Below are 23646 nucleotides of genomic sequence, written 5' to 3'. Positions count from 1 at the left end.
CCATTCTCAAAGGGAACAGGCTGGACCTGAGAAATGCATGAAAATAAAAAACAAATCATCACCTTTTATGACATTGTTCAGGTATCACTGCTTGGCTTCCTAGGAGCCATTTAACTCCATGGATTTCTGAAGCAGGATCCTGTCTCTATTTATAGCTTATAGAATGGCAAGGAAGCATCTATAGAAGAATACCTGAGAGACATTAGCTGCTCCTTAAAACTAGCAGATTGTTTTCAATTAACACAGGCACCATTGAATTTCACTGGTTCTTAAAACAACATAAAACAAAAACCCCAAGCAAATCCAAAAAGCTACCACATTAACCAAAATTAATGTGGCTGGGTTCTGCAACTGAAAATCCATAAAGAAACTGAACTTAGCACCAAAGGGTGATCACTTGCCTCATTCAGAAATATAAATCAAAGATACCACCCAAAGGAAAGGGAAAGGAAAAAAAGGCCCTTGTGATGACAGTTCAGATTGAAATTAATTTGCCCACTTGCAGAAATTCAGAAAGTGTTTGCTCTTGATTTTTCATCTCCACCACATGGCAGCTGCTTTCTCCCAGGGCACACACTCACACTGTTGTGGGCTGCAGGAGCAAGACAGGCAGCACTGGGAATAGACACGTCCCGTGGTGGCACAGCAAGGAGCAGGCACAGCGGCCACTCCACGGGGCGTGCAGAGCCGTAGGTACACAGACAGACAGACTTGTGTCTGGCCCAGGGACTGACAGAGGGAAAGGTGTCACAAACATAAATCTCAGGCCAGGGAGCCAAAGAACTCAGCTGAATTTTAGTCACATGGGTATCTCTCAGTTTCCCTTGGCTGCCTCGACCAACTGTAGCCCGAAGTTGTAAAACCTGCCCACAGCTGCTCTGCTCACCCCCAACCTGATGTTTCACACTGTGACTTTATGCAGGCTTGTTTGGATCTAACAAGGTCCTTATTTTTCTACAATGCAGGAAATAAGGAAACCAGCCATCAATTATTAGAAGCGCAGCAGATCTGAGCCGCGTGGCTGTAAAACAGATTTTTCTTTAATGAAACTGAGCTGGCATTTGCCAGAAATAACAAGTGCCCAAGACCAAAATGTAAATCAAAACTAAAGGAGAGTTTTCAAAACTTTGAATCATTGGTAGCAACAGACAAGCTCAGAAGGAGGTTGGTATGATTTTGGAATGTCTTAAAAATGTGTGACTAATATGACTTCTGAAGACATTATTTGTGAGTTAGTATTTCAGTCTCCCCACAGAAAGAAAACATCATGACCAGAGAAGGCCAAAATGTTTGCTGCAATAACTGTGTTAGTATGTCACTATTGCTGGGCTAGAAAGGAGGCTGAACCTTTGTTTTCATTTCAGAAAACAAAGAAAGGGAAGACATTAATGTTGAAAATCATCAGTGCCAGGCAAGAGACTATCAGAGCCATTATCCTTTCCCCACGTGTCCAGGTTTTAAGCCCAGCATTTGGTTTTAGTTGGTCTCAGCCCAGGCCCTGGGAGACAGCAGGTTCCATCACATCCCTGAACAGTCTAGTCCAGGAGGAGTGGTGCTGTTTGCTGAAGGGAGAGACATAACAAGAGGAAAGAAAGGGTGAGTTTGGAGGAAACATTAGTTGCTAGTGATTCCCTTGCCATAACTACTGCCCAAACTGTGTGGTTGTGGTTGTGGCAATGCTTCTCCTCCCTGTCTGTTCCTTATTCTTTGTCACAACACCCAGAATGAGGGCATAAATTTGGCCTCATCTGGATGCCAGGCCCATGGACTGCACTGCAGAGGGCACATGAAGAACTGCAGCATCAGGTTTGGAATCCAGTCTTTTACAGATTGCAAGTGGAAGCCCTTGGCATGGTCTAACTCATCCATTTAGTGATTCTGCCACTGAATGCAAATGTCTCTGGTTGAAATTAATAATTTCTTCCATAGGAACATTCAGACTCTCTGAATACCAGAAGGTTCATCCTTTACTAAACTGCCAGGTTTAATCACCCTTGCAGTCAAAAGCCCATCTTCCTTCTTGTCTCATCCTTCTCAGTTTCCAGCCATGAGATACCATTCTGCACTCAAAAGAACCCTCAAGTATCACTTATTTTCCCCTCCACTGCATCTCTGGAACAGACCAGATTCCCTGTAATCTTCCATTAGTCCATGGATACCATACACGGATCAGCATCTTCCAGTTCTTCTCCAAATCCTTTGATTTTCAAAGCCATTTAAGAAAATCTGAGCATTAATCTATCCTCCTGCTACCAGAGCGATAATTTACAGAAAAATTACATCTCTTCCTTAAGGTTTTCAATAATGTATCCCATCACTTCATACCCTACTAGAAGTGTTATTTTCTCATACCAGTTGGATGTGACATTCCAACCCTTTTCAGTGACACTGCATTCTAGAATAAACAGCCTCCCACCTACAAACCAATTTATATCCTCCATGTCAAGGTACTGCCTCATATGTAGGACACAAGAAAATACCTGTTGTCCAGTTCCTGATGACTGCTCAAGAAATCAATGTCAAATGTCAGTCACTTCCTGATTTTTTTTATTAAATAAAAATAGTCTCTTAAACTGAAGGGACAAACTTCACTTATAGTGGTTTTCTGTATTCTGTTAGGATTTCAGCAGAAACTATTCAATAACACTGGGAACAAAACTCAAACTTTCAGAGCTGCATACAAAACACTGTCACTGTACAAAATATTTATATCTGGTGTGCATCTCAATTTCTATAGATAAGCCAGTTTCCATTCCTTTAAAAAGGCAACAGTATTGTTTTCTATACCATTATTTTTCTGCCATCAGCATTGAATGTGACAATTTAAAATGCATCCCAGAAGTTAAGTCTTATCTACCAACACACGTACCCCTGCCAGCCTCACTCTCAGGCTTGCTGTAAAACGAGAATTAACTTGATGAACTCTTAAAAAGAAGAACAGCTTCCTTCAGCTGCTCTGTTAATGCCAGTTTCTGCCACAATCCATCCTCAGACACAAACAGTCTAAACTCCACCTGGACCATAGGGATGTAGATACAACCAACAGCTGAAGGCCAATAGTGCTGCAGGCCTTCAGTTAATTTTTGTATTTGGAAAACAGGATGCACTGCAAATGAATAATAATTCAATGTGAGCCTAATTCAGTATCAATAAGGCTATTTCCTTCTTCAGAACAATGGTTGGCATTTTCTATCCCCAACAGGCAATCATTTGTTAGCAATGGCATGTCCCCAGAATGCCACAGAACATTTCACAACTGCTTTGCACATAAAATCAATCATTTTCCATGCCCAGTTGTCCCACCACTGGCTCTCCCAACTGGTGCTCTTCAAGCCCTTCACTCAGTCTGGTTTTTATTGTATGCCTTCTCAGTGTTTTCTTGACAAACAAATGAGTGGCCAGAAACACCAACGTTAGACAAGGAGGGATTTGAACTTTGTTCAGCAAGTCAAAGAGGACAGAAGCCTGGGCTATTACAGCTTGAGAGACCTCTTCTAACTCTCTAGTGCCTAAGCGGTTGAATGTGGGAATTAAAAATGTCACAGGAAAGACAGCTGGGCCCAAAGAATTACATTCCACAGTAGGACTTCCATCCAGCCTGTCTTTAAAAACTCCAGTGATAAACAATCCATGCCATCCTTGGGCATCATATGTCAGAAAATTAATATAGTCCTAGAATGTATATCTTTCCTAGTGTCAAGTCCACATAATCCTTGTGGAAGAATAAACTAATCCAGAAGACACAGAAGGTGCTGAAGATCAGGTTCATTCCACAAAATATTTAGTTACCAAGAGAGAAAACCTACAGCTACACACAGCTCAGAAAGGATGCAACAGGAGATTTCCTTCTGGACCAGAACAAGCTCAGTGCCTCTGACAGATGCGAGGGCACCATACACAGGAACTGCAACTCTGATCTACAAATCACTCAGTTTGGAAGCTCCTTCCCATATACAACAAATTCTGAATCAGGACTGCTCATCAAACTAGCAAACGCTGCAGTCAGCAGCCTTCACACTGAAACCTGTATCCCACCTCCCAGATTGTTTTCTCTAGTGGTAGTTAGTGTCATAACTCATTTTTATCTAAATGCTAGCTGGCTATGAGGCTATTTTTCACCAGGTTTTCTCTCAAGTCTCTTATTATCTAGGATCCACAACTTCCTCCCTGTCTCTTCAAGAGCGACTGCTTGCTGCCAAAACATCTACCCCATGCATAAAACTTCTTTACCACCTCTGATGTTTACTGTTCCTAATTTTCAAGTCTTCCAGCAACTTCTCCAGCAGCTAATAAAAAAATCTATTGTTGGCATTAACACCAGCCCTTAGCAAGGAAAGTTCCCCAAGCAGGTTAGTCTCATTTTGAGAAACTCAACCTGGGTGCCACTGAGGCTGCAGGTCTCTGCAACACACCAGTGTTTTCATTCTAACTTGTCAAAAAAGCTGCACTTGTAGCCAATGCTATCATACATTTCAGCTCAAAACACTGCTGATGATTAATCATCCCAGTCTGCTCTCACCTTCTAGCTTTTGGTCCCTTTATATCAGCTTTCTATTACTAACCTTCCAGAACATATCCGCTTGTAAAAATATCTATGGAACTGGCAAATACAAAAGTAACAGGTATAAAAGTGCATTTTGACAAAGCAGTTTGAGTACTTATGCCAGCAATCTCTGCCTAATAGCTTCTGACAGGATGCAGTACAAGAGAAAGGAGATCTCATAGGAATAATGATTCCAATAAAAGCCAGTCAAATCACCCTGACAGATTTTGAGTATTTACACATTCAGCAGACCAAAAGCTATTTACACCAGTTGCCATGCTTCCACTCACTTAGCCCACAATTCAAGTTAAGTTACAACCTTTAGCTATATATTTAAAAATAAACTAATAGCACAGTGGCACAGTAAGGAGGCCAAGAGAGTAGAAAGAAAAGGTCACTAAGACTCAAGGGAAAGAAGAGGTGGGCTCTAGTGGTTCTAAATATCCCCTTAAATTTCCTGCATATCCATCCAAATCAGAGAGATGCTGAAATGCATGGGGATCTTTATTCTAAAAGGAGAACCATCCACACATTGTCTGTAGCTTATCCCCACAAAACTATGACAAGTCAGCAAACCTCGAATAGCTCAAGAACTCAAAGAAAAGGAATTAAAGTGGATTTGTGGTAAGTTGGCAGGAGGAAAAATAAGAAGCAAACTGTTCAGATTAAAAGCGTGAGATGTCTTTTTCTTTTGCCAAGTGAACTGAGTCCATACTTAGAGGACACATTTTTATACATAAGCCCTCCAGAGCTCAAGTCTGCCTTCCTTTTATCCACTCTTGGATTTAAAATGGCATCACTTCAGATTTGCACCAGAGTTAGGGACAATGGGATCAGGCCAGTTCAGTTTCAGTTGAACATAAACCAGCTCTGATAACTTCAAGGAAACTGAACATTACAACAATCAGATATCCAGAAAGAAGGAATTTAGTGTTGCTTTTTCTTTTTCATGTCCTGGAGACAGTCTCAGCTGTGTGCAAAATACATTCTGCCAGAGTGGTGAGGATCTTGGGAAGCTTGTAGGAGCCACCTGCACCTCAAAAGCCCAGGGACACATAGTCCATCAGGCGATTTCTACCTCAAGAACAATGCACCCTAAGAGACTGTGACATCTCTGGGAGAGCAAACCAGAAAACTGGGGAGTGGGGGACAGAAATTTTCCTCCCAACAGGTAGTTTATTCTTGGCTGTGTCCAACACAGCTCCCTTAATGTAGCCTCCTTTCCTCACCTCAGCACATCAAGCACTAAAATAAAGATTTTGCTCCTCTGCAACAATTCCACAACTGGCAGCGCAATCCAGATGCCAGGCAGCAACAAGCCCAACTCAACGCTCTGTTAAAAACCTTCTCTCCCAAAGATAACAAAGATGGATTGTGCACTTCCCACCATTCATGTTTAACAGAGACTCACCAACAAGGGCAAACACCACAGCTAATTTCATGTAGCCAGGAGAGAATCCCAGGCCATGCACACACTGTGCAGAGGGGTTGCAGCCACACTCAAACAAGTGCCACCCTGGGCTGATACAGCCACATCCTGCACCACCACAGGTCAGACCTCAAACATAGCACAGCCACACCATCCCAACACTGCACCTGAACTAACAAACTCGACAGAGAAACACAGAAAATTAAGCTGGTCCTGAGAGTTTGCCCAAAAACTGCCCTGTTTCTGTTTCCAAAACTGGCTTGTCCTTCTCTACACCATACTCTGCTATGCTCTCACTGTAGAAACATCATGACCAGAACACAGCTTTGCCCCAAAATGATAAAAATAGTAGTCCAGAACAGAGTCCAAGCATCCTTGTTCTGTTAATCCAAAATATAAATATACTCAGCCATGTTGGTTGCTGGCACAATCCTTCACCACTTTTTCCTGTTTCACATACAATGGCTGATCACACCAGCTTTACATCCATGCATGGTCTTCAACACAAGAGAAATTGAAGGCAAATGTGCTGTGCTAACTGACCTTGGCACCTGAGCTACTGGGCTACAAGGGCTTGCACGCTTTTTTCTCCAGGAGAAAATTCAACACTTGGATCTTCTTTTCTATGTCTCAAAGGAGTATGGAAGGAATTTTCAAAAATATTCAATACTGGCCTCCTCCTGAAGTCAACTCCCTGCAATTTCAGGAGGAGCAGTAGAGCAAAGCAAGAGTTATGAAACCTTATGTTAAACCCTTTCTGGGATTTTCCCAGAAAATACTGGGTAATAAAACAAAAATTTCCTCTTTTATCTGTTCTCACTTTAACTCTCTCCTCTCTATCCAGCACAGATGGGGATTGGGAGGTAGGCAGGGACAGTAAATGCTAACTTAAGAGTGAAGTGAGTCCTTCTGAATACAAACTGCTGCTTTCCTTGAGCACTGTTCCTGTCCTGTTTAGTCCTCTCTCCTCGGTAACAACAGAGATGTTCCACCAAAGAGCACAACTCGCAGTCATCGTGACTGATCACTCCCTCTCAGTCAAGGATTCAGGTTAAATCAAAGCCAGCTGCTTTAGAGGGGCAGGCAGCTAAGAAGTTAAACAACATAATAATAAAAAATGCAATCTAGAACCTACATAGATAGGAAATCTACTCTTGTGGTTCAAATAAATAACTCTAAGGTATTTAAGCCGCATGCACAGAAAACAATTTTGTAACTTTTAAGTCATCCTCTTGCATTGTTGTTCTGCCCTAATAACTCTGAAATGTGCTACTCATCTCTCCCAGTTAAATATCCTGTTTCACAAGCCCACTCCTAGATATCTGAAACTGCACAGCATTTCTATCTAGCTTTAGGCATCTAGCATTCCAAAGAATTAATATTTAAACTTATTATAAAGGAATGGGGATTGCGTTAAGCATGTAGTATTTAGCAAAACATTCATACCAATAAACTGCTGTGTTGCTTGTCTGAAGCACATTTATCATCCTTTAAACTCAAAAGAAAGATTATGCTCCAAAACTGACACATGTATCTATTTTCCTTTTAATACAACTGAGACTTAGATAGGATTAGAGAGTGGAAGCTATCAAATTTCAATTTTAACAATACGCTTAAAATTATATTATCTTTCTTTGCCTAGGGGATTGTTGACTTCAGTATTCAAGCAACTTAACCATAGCAAATTGTGGAAAAGCAGTGAATCACAGCACTTATTTTAAATAATCCTAGACCCTCTACCCCTTCCAGGGAAGAGTCTCATGTTAACATTTTTATACACATTACTGCTCTTATATCTCTTGATTATAGATAAATAAGTAAAGAAACTCTAACCTGTTGCAAGACATCACTAATTGGTATTTTTCTTCTTATATTAGCCTTTGATTTACACCTCACGTACATTCTCCCAAGCCAGCACATGTAATTTATTTACAGCACTGGAAGGCAGGCAAAATACATCATCTACTGTTATACAACCTTCTACAAGGTATTAAAATACCAGGCCCCTGGAGACACACTTCATATAGTTCAGCAAGTTCCAAAATAAACCAAACCACCAACCCCCTAAGCACTTAAAACAACAATGGACATCTGTATTAAAAAGTTAGTTTTTTACTGTATTTGATGATGTCGCCTTAGTGTCATTTCTCCCTCTGGCTAATATGCAAACAACATGTAAGAATGAATTTGCTTTCTCCTCATTGTAAAACAACTAACAACTCTACAGCTCTCACAAAGCCCTCTTATCACACATGTAAATGCCAGAATTAAGTGTAGTTTATAATGTTTTGCACTCATTTAACCTTTAGAATAAATGTGGTGCCGTAAATTCAATCACAGTGCTCCTTACCAATCTATTCAGTAAGATAATCACCTATACATTCAAGCATAATGATGGAGAAGTCAAAGATAATTATCAGAGTTAAAGCAAAACAGTTGCTTTAAATGAAAAGATCTTAAGCACTTTGAGTTGACTGAGATCAACCTTGTAATGCTCAAAAATAACCTAAAATACAGAATTTGGACCAATTTCCTGCTGCAGCTCTGACGATGTCTCATCCGTTTTACAAGCAGTCCTGTCTACAAATAATCATTAACAATCATTTCATATAGTCAAACTAATGACTGCAATAAAAAAAAAAAAGAAGTCCTTGTTCCAGGTAACCAGTGAAGCACAGATTCTCAGAACAGCAAGTTCAGGTTCCAACCGAGATTTCACATACAGGGTGCCAGAAATGTAACAGGAGGGGAGGGAAAAAGGGGAACTCTTTGCCTCTATTCTTCAAAAGGAAAGGCAGTGCCGGGCTAGTCTGCACCGATGGTTATCTGGATGGAGGGACTAGCCCTCGATTTTCTTTGCACGCCCCATTTACAGGCAATAAAACGGCCGGGGTGGTTCTAACTGGTCCTTCTGTGTCACTGTAACGCTGCCTGCTCCCGGCAGAAGATAACAGCTGTGCCATATTCCCAAACACATACTTTTGCTATTGTTTGCACATTTATGGGGAAAGATTACGCTGTACCACACTCAGTGAGCACTGCCCTGGCTTTGGAACCCTGTATTCTGGGTTGCAGCAATGTGCTGGGAAACAACGTTGGGTGGCTGAGGGAAAAAAAAGAGCAAACAAACCCCAGTCTATTAAAAGCCGTTTCAGGCACTGTGAAATGATTACTAGATTGCACGCCTGGTTCAAGCTTGTTGACATACAATGATTGAAATCTGGAGTGCAAAAGCGGAGTGGTTTACATCTATTTTCCCTCTCCAATTACCCTGCCATCAACATCTTTGACAGTTCTAAAAATCACTAAATAGCATAATTTCTACAATAATGGTAATTATGGTACTGAGCATGGAAATTATATTCACAGTACTACAAACTTCTCTCATCGTCCATACGTTATTTCACTTCCTAGTTTACACATGGATTTAATACAAACTTGTTATTTGTTCTACAAGCTTTTCCCTGTACTCGGGAAAAAGAACTTCTGTAATAGTAGAATTGAAATACTGACCCATCTAAAGTTAGTGGCAAGACCCCTACTGATATTAATAATTTAGGGTAAAATTTTGTCCTCCTTATTCAACAAAAAGCCAAACCACTTCACTGCAATGAAGCAGTACAGTCTTCTAGAAGACACTGACTTTAAATTTAAGCAGTTTCACTAAAATTAATCTTGAAACCCTCCCAGAACATAATCCCAAATACACTAAAGATCCTCAGCATACACTTAAAAGTTTGTGTATACAGGGTTGAACTTTTAAGATACAAATAATGCATTCAGTTATATCTAAATGATAATTTAGAATACTCTATGTCCAAAAATTTATAGTTGATGAAACTGCTCACAGAAGCAGTAATGTACATACTTAACCACTTGCAAGATGTACACTTTATTTTTTTTCTAACTATAAAAGAAAGGATATTTTTCTTCTCACTCCGCTTAGCCCGGTATATAATAACTTCCACTATCGTAACATTTTAAAGACAGAACAAGTGGTTTCTTATTTTTAACTCCTATTCCTTCAAACAAAATCAAATAAAAAAATTTCTTCCAATGATTAGACTTATTTCCTTGTTGAGAGTAATCTGACGTTAACTATTATTCCATACAATTCTACAAATATTAAAATAGACACATTTCTTCTCTTGAGCTTTTCCAGTAGTTGTAGGTTTTTTTCATGAAGCAGAAAAAGAGGTTTTTTGCTTTTACTTTACAAGTACTGAATGCCTTTATATGATGGGTTGATCATTAGATCTCCTGGTTTATATTTGCTAGATATTTTCCACTAACGATTCCTAAATTACAATGGATTTCATGATTAGCTACAATTAAACCGCTTTTAAATTAATTCCATGAAAGTCCCATCTTCAAGTCAGTGACTGATTTTGCAACACAAATCATTAGAAGAACTTCCTTCAGCAGCAAGTAACTGAAAGTTATTTGCCTATTCAAGACAAGTAAGCATTATAGGCAATTTAAGGGAGGAGAGGACAGTCACTATTTATCCCAAATGAATTTATGAACACATTCTCCAATTTGCAGTTTCTTCTCCTTTTTCTCCTTGCAAAACAAAATTAGGCAAAAAAAAGACCATGAAATAAAAATATAGTTCTGTAACTGCACATTCTGTTCAGACCAACCTTTCAATTCCTTTTTGTAGCACAGTTCAAATGCAGCAAGAGTAAAAACAAGAAATAATTATTACTACAGCCCTACATGAAACTGAGAGTTTAGAGATCACCATAGCAGTGAACTTGTCCCTGTTTCCTTATCAGCTCACATCATATTTATCAGCTCTAGGCAGTCACACTTGCTCCAGTGAGATTATTCCAGTGAACACAGATAAGGTGTAAGAAAGAAAATGGCAAGATCAGGCCCAAGATCAGTCAATTCACCTAGTACGTCACATAACCAACATGCTTTTGCTTAGAATCTCAACTGTATAAGCTGCTACTTTCACAAGGACAGGTTTGATAACCAAGGAAATAGTCACAGGGGGATTAAATGGCAAGATTTGTCCCTCCTTCTCAACAGTAGAATGAAATTAATACATTTCAATACATCAGTTGTATGTTTGCTGAAAGCAGCTACAGTTAACAACAAACAAAAAAAAAATCCAAGCCTGTTCTCCTTGTCTGAATAAAACATACTCTCAACAAGGAAACATCCAACTACTGCAACTTGACCAGCTTATTGTTTTGCCCACTGTAAGTTAATATCTGAAGTGCTTGCTGCAAAGGTCCGGGCCATTTGGATGATTTCCCAGTGGCACAGCTAACAGGATAAATCTCGTCATTTCTACTGAGTCATGAATTAGGTACACTGAACAAAACTGGAAAAGAATGAAAAGGAGAAGTGTTTCCTGGTAACAACCGTAATCAATGTCATTTAGAAACTGAGATATTTGGCATCTTTATAGATCGCTCTTTTGTCACCACTAAAGCCTTCCCAAAAGCTTCTTCCCTGTAGACAATAAGTATTTTGCCCCGTGTTATAAATTCAAAAACACAGAATCAAAGACACAGAATCCCAGGAAAACACTGTAAAATGGACTTCATACCTCATGGTAGTTATTCCATAACAAATACCTCTGAAAAGCAGTGTGTATGCAAATACTCTGCCTTGTGACACACAGGGAAATCAATGACCAAGAAAAGCGTGGTGCCTATCACAGCCAACCACATCAGAAGGGGTTGGCTGGGTGAAAACTGGACATTTATTTTAAACAGCTCCCAAACAGAAAACAACATAGAGCACAATCCCAGAACACTGGTATTTCCAGCAAACAACCAGCAGCTCCATCCTGAAAGGTTTAGACCCAAACGATCTGATTCCCAGAAATAATCCCCACCACAACCCCTCAAGTTTTTGTTTTGCTGTTCAGAAAGTCCAAAAGACTTGCTCAGGCACGGAAGCATTTTGCAGGATCATAACTTAAACGCTGTGAAGCAGCAGAGTAACACCACAGAGACATTACAACAGCAGGATACTTCTTCCCCATTGTGATTACTTCAAAGCTGCCCTTTTTATTAGTAGAGCAGTGTATCATTTTGATTCATTCTTTTTGGAAAAAAAATTAAAGTAAGATTTGTTTAGGGGGAAAAAAAAACCTTACAGGCAACTATAAAATCGGTTTTGCTCTTGTAAGAGAAGGTCTTTTACACTCCTTACTTGCAGCTTTCAACTGTGGATAAACCAAAACCAGGAGGCACATTCTGTAATCTAACCCAGACTGCAGAGGGAATTACTGGGTACATGGCACTCTGGGGCTGGAGAACAGGAGACACACGGCAGGATGGTCTGAAATCAAACTGTCATCAGTCTCCTTCCCAAAACCTTGCACTGGGTAAATCTGAGTATTTCCCTCACTTCCACTTCTTAGCTTTATCTTGGTATATCACATCACATGCAGCTATCCCAGTCCTTTATCTTGCTGAGAGAACCAGGGTTGGTGGGAGATGGTTTGCACTGCTCACTGAAGGAGCAGCAGCTCTCCTGTCTGCAGCAGAGCCTGCTTTAGATACTCTCTGATTTGTGAGTTGGAGCACAGTGAGCACTCCAAAATGCCCCAGTGGACATTAAAGCACCTGCTGACATGTCCAGGTCAGAAAGAGCAGAACATCCCACATATTTTATATCAGACTCAGAATGTTACTTTAAATTTTATTTTCCCTAACTCCTCCTGAAAATGTCTTCTTGGGGAGAAAGAAAAAGGCAAAACCAAACCAAACAAAAAAATCCCAACAAACAAACAACAGGAAGCAACCCAAAAAACTCAGTGTTGCCATCTTTGAAAAAAATCCAACATTATCCATCAAATCCTCCTGCTTAGTTAAACGAACCCTATCCTGCCCATGGACACCTCCTACTTATTCCCATGACTCAAGTCACCCATACACTGAAGCAACCACAAGGTAACACCCTGGACAGAAAACACACTAAAAAAACAACAACAAAATTTAAAACACTTTTTTTTTTCCCCCAGTGGTAAAAATGGGAAACTGATCAGTCAGGAAAGATGAATTAGCAACCTTCTCCCATGCCCACCTACATCTACTGTAACAGTCCCAAGTGAAGGCAAAATTTAATTCTTCCTCTTTCCCTCCCTACACCCCTGCAACAGCAAGAGGGATATGCATGAAAAGAGGGCCAAACAGCTCAACGGAAAAAAAGATTTTTAAAGTGTTTCAGCAGTCTGCCTGGACAGGGTTTCAAGCTAGTATGAACCCTGTCAAGTGGCACCAACCTCACCCATGGGAGTACAAGGGTTTAGAACACCCTCGAGTCCCTTCCACAGGCTGCAGCACAGAACAAGAGCTTGCAGGTCTCCCTTTACACTGTGTGAATCCTCCTTCTCCCCCCTCCAAACAGGAGGCTGTGAAACAGACCTTCATTTCATTCCTGCCAAACATTAACAACCTTTTTTTTTTTTTTTCAATCAGGAGAGAAGAATTGCAGCATTAACAAACAGAAAAATAAAAAAGGTAATTTATAACCTGCTGCTCCACTCTGTCTGTATTCAGTGGTGATGAACAAACACATCCTAGAGTCTGCAGGACAGACCTAGCACAGATCGAGGTGTTCATTAACATAACTTCATGGCAATGAAAGGTGCCATCACCCTAGGTAACAAGCTCACAAAAGAAAATGTCACTAGTCCAAGGGCATGCAGCCTACTTTTAATTTTCAGAAGAATGGACAGAACTGGAAACAACCCCAGTGAGAACAATCTTACACCAACAAGATAACTGCATGTATATATCTGAAATAGAGAATGGGAAAGGACTGATAAGAAGAGAATAAAAGGAATTACCTTTTAACATTGCAGAAAACGTTGTCTTAATGTTAATAACCTTAGGTATACATAAGTCTCTGCTATCGATTTTGCAGCATAAAGAAATGCTCCAATTCCCTCTGAACCCATCCACTGATACCTTAGAGGGATTATCTTAACTGAATTTTGATTAACAAATTTCAGCTGAGCTAATAAGTTCTAGCTGAAAAGTGTAATTAACTTTAAAACCTAAGTGTAGGTTTTTAGTAGGCAACTCCTTACCCTACTTCAGTGCCACTTCTTTAACGATGGACAGCTGAAAATCAGACATTTGTTAACTAGCAGAATTTGACCTTTTGGGCACCTGGAGTTTCCAAGCCTGAGGATTCACCGTCTGAATCCAGCATTTGTAACACCTCCTTGGAATACGAACTATAAAATCCAAGCAACCGTGGTGAAACTGCTGAATAAGAACCAGACATTTATTGTCAGCCGGGCACGCTCACAAACAAACACCCCACAAGCACTCTCTGACCAGCACCAACCCCAAAACCTTCGAGACGCGACCGCATGAGCAGCACCCGTTCAGGACAACTCAAAATATTGGTCTCAAAATATTTTAAGCACTATTAAGAGACACTCAGTTTCACACTAGCAAAGCACAGTCTGCTTTATCCTGTCCCTCCAAGGTGCGCAGTAAAAAAAAAGTTTTAAAGCTTGAAGTTAAATAAATAAGTTGGAAAACACAGTGAAGAGCAAAAAGGGAGGTGGGGGAAGCGTGTTACGTTTTTATTTATTTAGTGAATAGGTTTTTGGTGATGGTAGTGTTCAGTGCATGCATTTTCAAACTCACCCTTCACGCTTTGATGTTTCTGCTGCTGGAAATAATCTTTCGAGCCTCTAGCGCATCGCAGCTCCTGCGCCCTGGGCAGAATCGGAATCCTCTCGAATATGCTGGGTCGTTTGGGGATGAAATCTAGCAGAGGCGCTGACATTTCAGGTGGGCTCTGCTGAGGCTCCGTGTGGTCACTGCTGTTGCTGACGGATGCTTTAAAGGACATCTGAGCATTCAAGTGAGCTTTAGCAGCGCCGGGACGAGTCACCCGCGGCAGATCCTTCTGCGGCGCTCCCTGGCATTTGTCGGTCCCCTCGAGGCGGGCGCTGTCTTTCTGACCCGCGGCGAGCTCGCAGTGCATGTCCGCTCGCGGCTGCTGCCGGGGCCCTCGCCACTGTCCTGCAGCGAGCGGCACACGGGCTGTCAGCGCCCGGCCCCGCCGCCTCAGCCCCGTGCCCTCCGTCCCGCCGCCTCCCGCCTCAGCCCCGCGCCGCCAACGGCCGGTAACCGCCGCGCGTGTGGGCAGCGCAGCCCGCTGCCCTCAGCCCGCTGCCCTCAGCCCCCGCCCGCTGTCTCACACACACCGCCCGCACCGGGGAGGACCCGGGGCGCTCCGACCCCGCCGGCGGCTCCTCCGTAAGGGACGGGGCGGCCGGTGCCGAGCGTCGGCTTCGCTCCCTCTCTAGGCAACACTGCCGGGCTGCTCGGAGCCGCTCCCGGGAAGGCGAGCGCGGCCGGGAGGGGCGGGGAGGGGGCCCGGCACACGGGCGGGTTGTTTGGAGGCCGGTGCCTTTCAGCTGAGGCATCCGAACAGCGGCCGCCCCGGCAACCACGGACGCGGTGGCAAAGCGGGTTCACCACCGCCGGGCTCGCCCCGGTCCCCGAGTCAGCGGTCCCCGAGGGAGGGAGGGAGGAAGGGGGGAGAGCCCGGCCGGGCGCGGTGACAGCCGCGCCCCCGCGCTCCTACCTGGGAGGGGCCGCCCGGGGGGACGCGCTGCCCGCCGGCTCCCGCCGCCGCGCCGGGCGCACGGGCTCAGCCCCACTCCCCCGCCGCAGGGCCGGCTGCCAGAGCGCAGGCGGCCCGGGCCATTACCCTGGCGCGGCGGCGGGGCCAGTCGGGGCGGGCAGGGGGAGGGCTGTGCCGCCGGGGCCGCCCCTCGGGGTTTGGCAGCGGGGTACGGCCGCGGGCCCGGTCCGGCTGCGCATCACGCAGCGCGGCTGGGGTAACGCGGGTATCCCGTGTTTGCGGGACCACTGGGAGGGTCAGCCTGGCAATAGGTGCGCCCCGGGTCCGCACCTTACCGGTGCCCGCCCGGTGAGGAGAGTCCCCGCATTGCCCACTTCCCTCCCGACAGGTCCGTGATTTTCCCTCCCGCGGCCCCGCTGCCATGGGCCTGGACCCTTTCCCTTAGCCTGCGGTCGTCGAGGATCCTCGTGCCCGGCCCCAGGCAATCTGCTCAGGCGTGTGGCTGCCCCGGCACTGCACAGCCACAAGCCAGCCTGCCACTGAACAGCTGGCAGTGCCCTATAAACAACTTGTGTGCGAAAGCCACAGCCACTGCAGCGTGTCGCAGAGGAGCAGCAGGAGAGAGCAGAGTCTTGCCAAGGACAGGGACTGGGAAGTACGAGATGTGGGTACAACCTAGCCAAGACATCTCTCTGGTGATGCAGTTCCAGCTGCATTCAGTGCTTCAGTCTATGGACATGCATCATTCCCTGCCTGCCCTACAGGTGCAGGAGCTGGCCTGTGCCCACAGAGACAATTAAGCAAGCTCAGAGCAAGCACCACAGCACAGTGACATTAGCACTGGCTCCTCCTGGGCCAGCTTGGGTCTGGAAGCAATCTAGTTGGGTTTATTAGCTTGGGCCTGGTTCCAAGCAAATGCAGGCTGAGCCACAATGTGCAGCTTTGCACCAGAGAGCTGTACCAGCCCACTCTTCTCTGGCTCAGGGATGTCTCCACCCTCCTGCCCTACATGGTGCTGTCAGCACAGGTGCAGCACAGCAGGTCTGTAACACACCAGGACAGCTCGGAGATAGGAGACACTCGGAGTCAGCCCTGATTTACATGGGTGTAAATCAGGCAGACATCTGGCTGGAAATCCTGCTTGTTCACAGCAAACCTAAAGGAGAGACTTGAGAGATTTAGCACAAGGAGGAGGGACAGCTACTGAACTGGCGTCTTGCTACACCCCTCCTGAGGAGCGTCCCGCAGCGAGACAAGAGATCTTCATCTTCTTGTAGCACAGATGCTGCGCAGAGTGCCTCACTCACAGTTTTATCCTACCCGTAGTAACATCTGCCACGCTGCAGTGTACAGAGTGCTGGAATGGTCAGGACAGCAGGGCATGACTTTTTCTTGGCAAATGCTGTGAATGTTGTGGATTTAGTGGGAGGGAAGCAACTCTCAATAAAAGATACAAGATCTTGAAATAGAACAAGTAGTTCTGGGAGAAGCAGTACTAATGACTCCAATTTGCATTGCCTCTCCTCATTCCTGCCTAGCATGGATGACCTGAGGTCTACCAAGCAAGGAACTTGCCAGTTTTTCCCCTCAATAATGGCAGTTAAGGGGTTGTTTTCTTCTGTAAGACCACGCTAAAATTGTCAGAAGTTAATAGCTGTCTGTCAAATGTGGTTGAAAACTGGTAAATGTCCTGTGAATATCTTAGTGGGAACAAGAAGCTACAAAGAGGGAGAAAATCCTTACCTTAACCTCAGTGGGAAACAAAACTGAATATCAACTAGCTGGCACAAATACTGAATTGGAATGGTAATATCCGGGGGATTTATGAAAACAAAGTAAAAATTTTCAGTGTACATTATCACACCACCTCTTAGTGCTCTGCTAACCTATGTCCCCATCCCCCAGTCCCGTCCATCCATGAGGCCCTCAGGACCAAGCTGTTCTTTTTCTTTGATTTGGAAATGCTAAAGGCACCTGGCAGTACTACCACAAGCCGTAATTATTTAAGACAGAAATACACCGTGGCAACAGCCTAAACCTTAGTTGACATGAAGAGACAGCAAAATTTACTGAGGGAAATATTATTCCAGAACGTAGTGTAACCAGAGAAATCCCACTGCTTCCAGTGCAGGAAATAAATAGCATTTAGGTGGATTCTGAACGTGGGCTCATCTTGTGCAAATTATTACAGCTATATTGATACGTGCTGCCCAAATACCTAGAGGGAGTTTCCTAGAAAACAGTTTTGGGTATATTGTGTACCTTCCTGGGGGGATTTTCTTTTGTGGTTAGGGTTTTCCCACAGCAAGCAGGGAGAAGCTCGTTAAGCCTCATCACTGCATTCTGTACCTGAGGTCGCGTGTGTCCTGCTCTGAACCGCTGCTGCTTTCTTTTTATCACCAATATCCAGAACTTTCTGCAAAACACCGGCAGGTGCCGCCACTGGCTCAGCAATCGCGCAGGGCTTGGCTGTTCCATGGCAGGAGCAGGCACGGAGCGCTGTTTGCTCAGGTTCCTGTAAGGCATTTGGCAGCTGCCCTGTCTTTAGTGGGACTGTGCAGCTGGGGATGCCCAGCCCTGGCCCTGAGCAAGAGAAACAGGTGGTGGATGGACATTCTCTTCCAGACCTGACAGAGACTTCTAGGGCTGTTCCAAAGCCGCAACTTGGCTCGTCTGGCAAGTCCACAGACGTGGAAGGAACAAGTGCTGGGAGAAACAAATGCTCCTTCAATAACTACACTAATGTAAGAGTTAAGTAGTCCCTTTTCTCTCCCTGCTGAGTCAGAAGACACTTCAGACGTTTTGGTTCTGGAACAAAGGCCAAGCAAGTGCAATCGTGGCTGCTGAGACTATTCCATGCCCTGGGTCACCACGACTTTGCTGCATGCACGAGCTGTACAGCACACACTGATTCACCCAATGCTGTCACTACGTCCATGAGTTGGATGGGTGTCTCCCTCCTTGTGTCCTTGTGAAAACCAGTCATTGGCCCCTGTCCCCCATGACAGCAATATTCTGCCCTTAGGGAAATGGAGGGGACAGATTTCTCTCTATTAGCCTTCTTGTTCAGCATTCATGGTTGCCAAGGGCTGTGGTCATTGGTCATGGCATGGCTCACACTTAGGCCACTTTGCTCTTGTCTCTGTTAATGATGTCACCAGCAGCAAAGCAAACCTTTCAGTTGAGGCAGACAGCCCATCTTCAGTCCCTGCTTCATTCTGAGTCACATAGGAAAGGTGGGGTTGCAATTTGGTATAAAAACATCCAGAGGAATGGAACTGCTGCTTACCCTCTCACTATGTCAAGTGGTTAGGACAGGTGCTAAGTCATTAGAGAATTGTCCATCTGTCTAGTTGCTCCTAGCTGGTGAAAAGAAAGAGAAAACAGGTAGTAGTCTAAGGCTATCTTGGGCCAGAGTGAAATTGTTCCAGTAAGGAGAACAAGTTCTTGAAAGTTTGGTACATGTTCCCACTGACACCAGCCACGATCAGATCATTGCCAGGGTAGTGTTTTCAGGGCCTAAAGGTGCTTTTGTAGACACTCAACAACCTCTCTGCTCTGAACAGTCCCCATGCCCACAGCTGCACAGGCACAGTTTGCTGCCTCGTGAGCTGGATACACAGGAGGACAGTGAGAGATCATCTGTAACAGGAGCGGGTAAAGGACACTCCAGTTCACCAAATGCAGCCTTCCAAGCTCTTCACCTGTGTCAGGAAGTGACAGCTGTAACCAGCCATGGTCACAAACTGGATCTTTGAGAAACTCAGAGCAGCTGAAACCTCCTGTTCCCCAAGCAGTTCTGTGCAAGGAGAGGAATGAAGGAGAATGGATACAGGTAAGGAGAGCTGCACAAGGTAAGGAGAGCTGCACAGAGCAAACAAGCAGAGGTGAAGTATTAATCTCTAGTTCACATAATGAAATCATCTCTTCCAGCAGACAACAAAACGAGATTTTAAAAGGGCACAATTGAAACTGCGAGAACTTTGTGTAACTGCTGCAGTGCAGACAGAGGTGGGAGGTGTTGCCATAAGCATTCTCTTAATACTGGGCAAAAGAAGCTCTCTGGAGGGAGGATAACAAACTTTATTATAAATAACCTGGTTGTAAAGGAGCTGTCAATTCACACACAGCAGTTTATTTATGAAGGCATGCCAAGTCCAGACTTGTTTTTGTTGTAATTTACTGCATCACAGATAGCAAAAGAGAAACAACCAAACAAAAACTGAGCCAAAGGAATTGCCTCTGACGTTCCTTAGAGATTGCCCATATCCCTTTAAGGCAGCACAAAGCCCTTCTTTATAGTGGTTTGAAAACGACCTCCTAAATTAAGGCAGCAGGGTCAAACTGACCACACATTATCTAGCGATGGACTCAACTATTGCCTCATCACTTACAGAATTGTTTATAGTTCTTGTAGTTAGAAAAAAGAAATTCCTCAGATCACTCTGACTTATCTTTTAAAAACAAACCTCTTTACAATAGCATATTTTGGGAAAATCACATGGTAATGGTAATCTTGACTCCACCTTTGTCTTGCAGAAACTGCAAGAAACAACTATTATCTCCAAAATCCACTGTAGCACTACAGATCCCTCCTGCCTCCCCAGTTAATTGGCAGATCGTTCATGTGAACTGTGAGGAAAATACCTCTAAGGAAGGGTCCAACCAGGCTCCATTCAGTTAGTTTCCTCAAACATTGATCTGTACTATTTCTCTGCATCAGTCCATAAACAGATCATCTCTCACACCATGTATACACAACACAGGTAGTAGAATAAACTTCAGTCATAAACAAACAAACAAACAAACAAAACCCCCTCAGAACAGGACAACTTAAGAATGTTCAGCTTGTAAAACCCAGTCCTTGGCACTGGGACATGCCAGGACTAGAATTGCTGGTACAAACTTGACTCATGCCTACTCTAAATGAGTTACAGAACTGGAGTTATAACATGACCCCCAGTTATTTTGCCTGGGGTTCCATATATTCAATGCACTGAAGACAGTGATTGCTGAATGAGCTGCTAGTCACTCTTCTTTCTGTTTTCTCTTCATTGGCACAATGTCTGGGCCACACAGTGAATGTATTTACTGAACACCAGCCAAGCCCTGCGCAGAATACAGAATTATTCATTTACTCCAGGCTATTTCTTTGGTGTCCATCACTGCAGCCTATTGATTTGGACACAAACATTTTGTTATCATCACTGGAGGTGAGGGAGGGTGAGGTCAGGCTAAACCCCATTTTACAACAGGGGCCCAGAAGCCAAAATCTTGTTTGAGTGCTAAACTTTGAGAAAGATCGACTGCTTCCCTCACCCTTTGCTCCAGGTTATTCAGCATTTCCCAGCATTGTCTATAGTAAAAATAATTTCCAGTTCCATCAGTTAAATTCAACCCTTGGTGTCCCAAACAGAACATGCAGAATCTGGGAGACTTGCAAACAGGCCACCTGTGAAGAACTGAAGTGCTGCACAGGATCTCTGTGCAAAGCACAAAAAAGACAAACCCATTTATCCCTGTCAGTTTTCAGCTTGCACTGCTTACAAGAGTGGACTTTTTCTTCCTAAAACACACTGTGGTTGCTGATAAAGCTTTCCCAGAACTGATTGCCAGTGTGTGCAAAGACAAAAGCCCCTCAGTACCCAGCTCTGAGATACAGCCACGCTCAACCCAAAACTTTTACCAGCCCTGACAAGGTCTGCAGCCTAGACCTGCTCTGAGCAGTGACCTCTGGCAGGGAACCCAGTGCCTTACAGAGCTACTGCCCCATCTCCCTTTTCCTCAGAGCTTGCCCTGGAGGTAGCACACAGTCTGTCTTTTGAGCTAAAACTTCAGAACTGGAACTTGCTTAGCAAGAGCAGAGAATGATGCTTACACATAATCCTCAAGAATCTTTGACTCGCAGGCAGTTACAGATTTCCATTCCTAATTCCTGCAAAATTCCTCCAGGGTTCTTGTCATACATTTTCAGACGAGATGCTGTTATATACAACAGCCCACCTCAGCCCTCTGTTTTATGAGTCAGATGTAAAAGTGGAGTTATTCAAGAAGTGAAAGGCAAAGCCTGTAATTTTTTGTGTGTTTTGGGCAGGGGTAGAGAGGAACTCACAGTACACTCAGCACTGGTTCCTTTGGTGATTGCATGAGTACATACATGTGGCTTAGGCCACAGTTTTCTCTGAAATTCTTCTTAGTGTAGGAACTGACTCTTTAGGGAGAGAGAAAAAGAAACTAAAGAGGAAATTCCTGTGCCATCACCATTTATTTGATGAATCAGCTTGACTATCCTATAGGGAACTATTCCCACTTGAATTTCTCTATTTCTGTTTTGTTCTCATAGCAGGCTCCAGAGACCCCATGTTCATCTGTTTCCTGAAAGACTAGGTCTGCTCTAGGCCCAAGATTTTTTTAAGGACAGAAAGGTGAGATCTTCTCTAGGTTTTTTGTTTTGTTTTTGGTTTTTTTTTTCCCCTGAAATCTGAGCATGGTGCAGGTTTTGCTCTCTCAGACCCAAGGGAGCTGTGCTGTTTGTTTGTTCTTTTGTGCAAAGCCAATCTATCAGATGCAAATCTCTACCACAAGTCTGCAGCAAAGGAAAACAATATTCTACATCCCCTTACAACACAAGCTTGGCAAACCACATTCCAGGCATGTCCACAGCACCCAAAACGCGTTTAATCCATACAGCAAATACATTAACACGGTACTGGTGATGGAAAATACCAAAGACCACAGAGGGAGGAGGGTGTGGGGATAGTGGGGAGGATTTTCAACTTGCAGTGTGGTGTCTGTGGTAATTCCACACAGACTTCCACTGTTTTATTGCATCTTTGGGGAGAGGTGGTGATGGGAGTGGTGGGAGGTGTGTGAAGCCCTGTAGCTACAACACACCTGCTTGAACAGGGACAGCACTGCGAGCAGCATTCATCCCACAGGGAGAGGGGCAGCACTGTATGTGGCAAAGCATCTCCACAGCCAAGGGTGCTCCTGAGCCTATGGATTCCACACACCCACCCACCCCCCAGGCCACCTGCAGGAGCTGGGGGAGGCCTGGCAAGCACAGAGCCCGCAGACTGCGCCACTTGCCTGTGACTGAACAGGGACCAGCCCATGGATCAGCGAGAGCCTGGCGCTTCCCTGGCTGCCCTGGGAGCCGGAGAGCGCGGTGGGAGGTGGGAAGATGGCTGCTGCAGGCCTCAGGACAGCGAGCACAGCACACACAATGCAGCCTCTGTTCAAAGCACGCAGCGACAGAATCGAAACCACTTCATCTCAAGGGGCGTTGAGGCCCGGAGCCGCGACTGGCACCGGGACAATTCTCCAGAGGGGCAGAGCTCCTGTGCAGGGAGCGAGTCCTGCCCGGCTCCCGTGGATACGGAGCGTGCAAGAGCTTCAAGGACCAGGGCCTCTGCATTTATCCACCCACAGTCTGAATTTTCACAGCTGTATCTCAGAAAATGAAGGAAGATAGGCTTTTTTCAGATTTATAACTCATTGCTCAAGACCTTATTTCATTACTCCACTGTAACAGTAACGTGTATCTGAACCATCAACCACGTACCTCTGCACAGCTGCAGTGGATATTATTTCAGGTACTCCTGACTGCAGCTCACCTGTGGGAAAAGCAGGTTGTTCACAAGGTTACCAGAATGCTGTTCCACCTGTGCATGCAGCAGGCAATCCAGCAACAAGATGCAGCTCAGCTTGGAGATGATTAAACAGATGAAAAGTATCAGGCTTGAGGGATCCAGTTTAGTTGCAGCTACACAGAAACCAACTGTAAAAAGGCTTTATTTTTTTCCTCAGTACCCAGAATGCAGAATTGAACTCGGGATACTCTTCCCCTACCTCACAGAGGCTTTACAGACTGGTTCTTTTTATGTTAAGACAAAAGTATACAAAAGGACTTGAAAATCACCACCGTTTGCCAGGGGAATAGAATAATTCCCAAAGCCAAAACCAGAATAAGATGTTATCAGCTACTCAACTTCAAAGGGCACCCAACACACACTTTATATTCTTGTACACTGTGATTCACAAGCATGGGATACTGTTAAAGATGGACTTTTAAGTTAAGGCTTAAAAAAAAAAA

The 23646-nt window shown here is 44.3% G+C and overlaps 1 protein-coding gene across 2 annotated transcripts in view; it reads right to left on the bottom strand.

Annotated features, from left to right (window-relative positions):
• Positions 1-15579, bottom strand: part of GLIS1 (GLIS family zinc finger 1) — a 177025-nt gene extending 161446 nt beyond the window's left edge. For both annotated transcript variants that reach the window (XM_033068047.1, XM_033068046.2), the window contains exons 1-2: positions 15552-15579; positions 14603-14983 (exon numbers count right to left, since the gene is read on the bottom strand). In XM_033068047.1, the coding sequence (XP_032923938.1) occupies positions 14603-14945 (343 nt within the window). In that variant the 5' untranslated portion in view covers positions 14946-14983; positions 15552-15579. The remainder of the gene's footprint in view (positions 1-14602; positions 14984-15551) is intronic.
• Between the last annotated feature and the right edge of the window lie 8067 nt (positions 15580-23646).

This window comes from Catharus ustulatus, chromosome 9, assembly GCF_009819885.2.
Source record: "Catharus ustulatus isolate bCatUst1 chromosome 9, bCatUst1.pri.v2, whole genome shotgun sequence".
NCBI classification, from domain to species: domain Eukaryota; kingdom Metazoa; phylum Chordata; class Aves; order Passeriformes; family Turdidae; genus Catharus; species Catharus ustulatus.
This window is presented reverse-complemented; position numbering and strand designations above follow the sequence as displayed.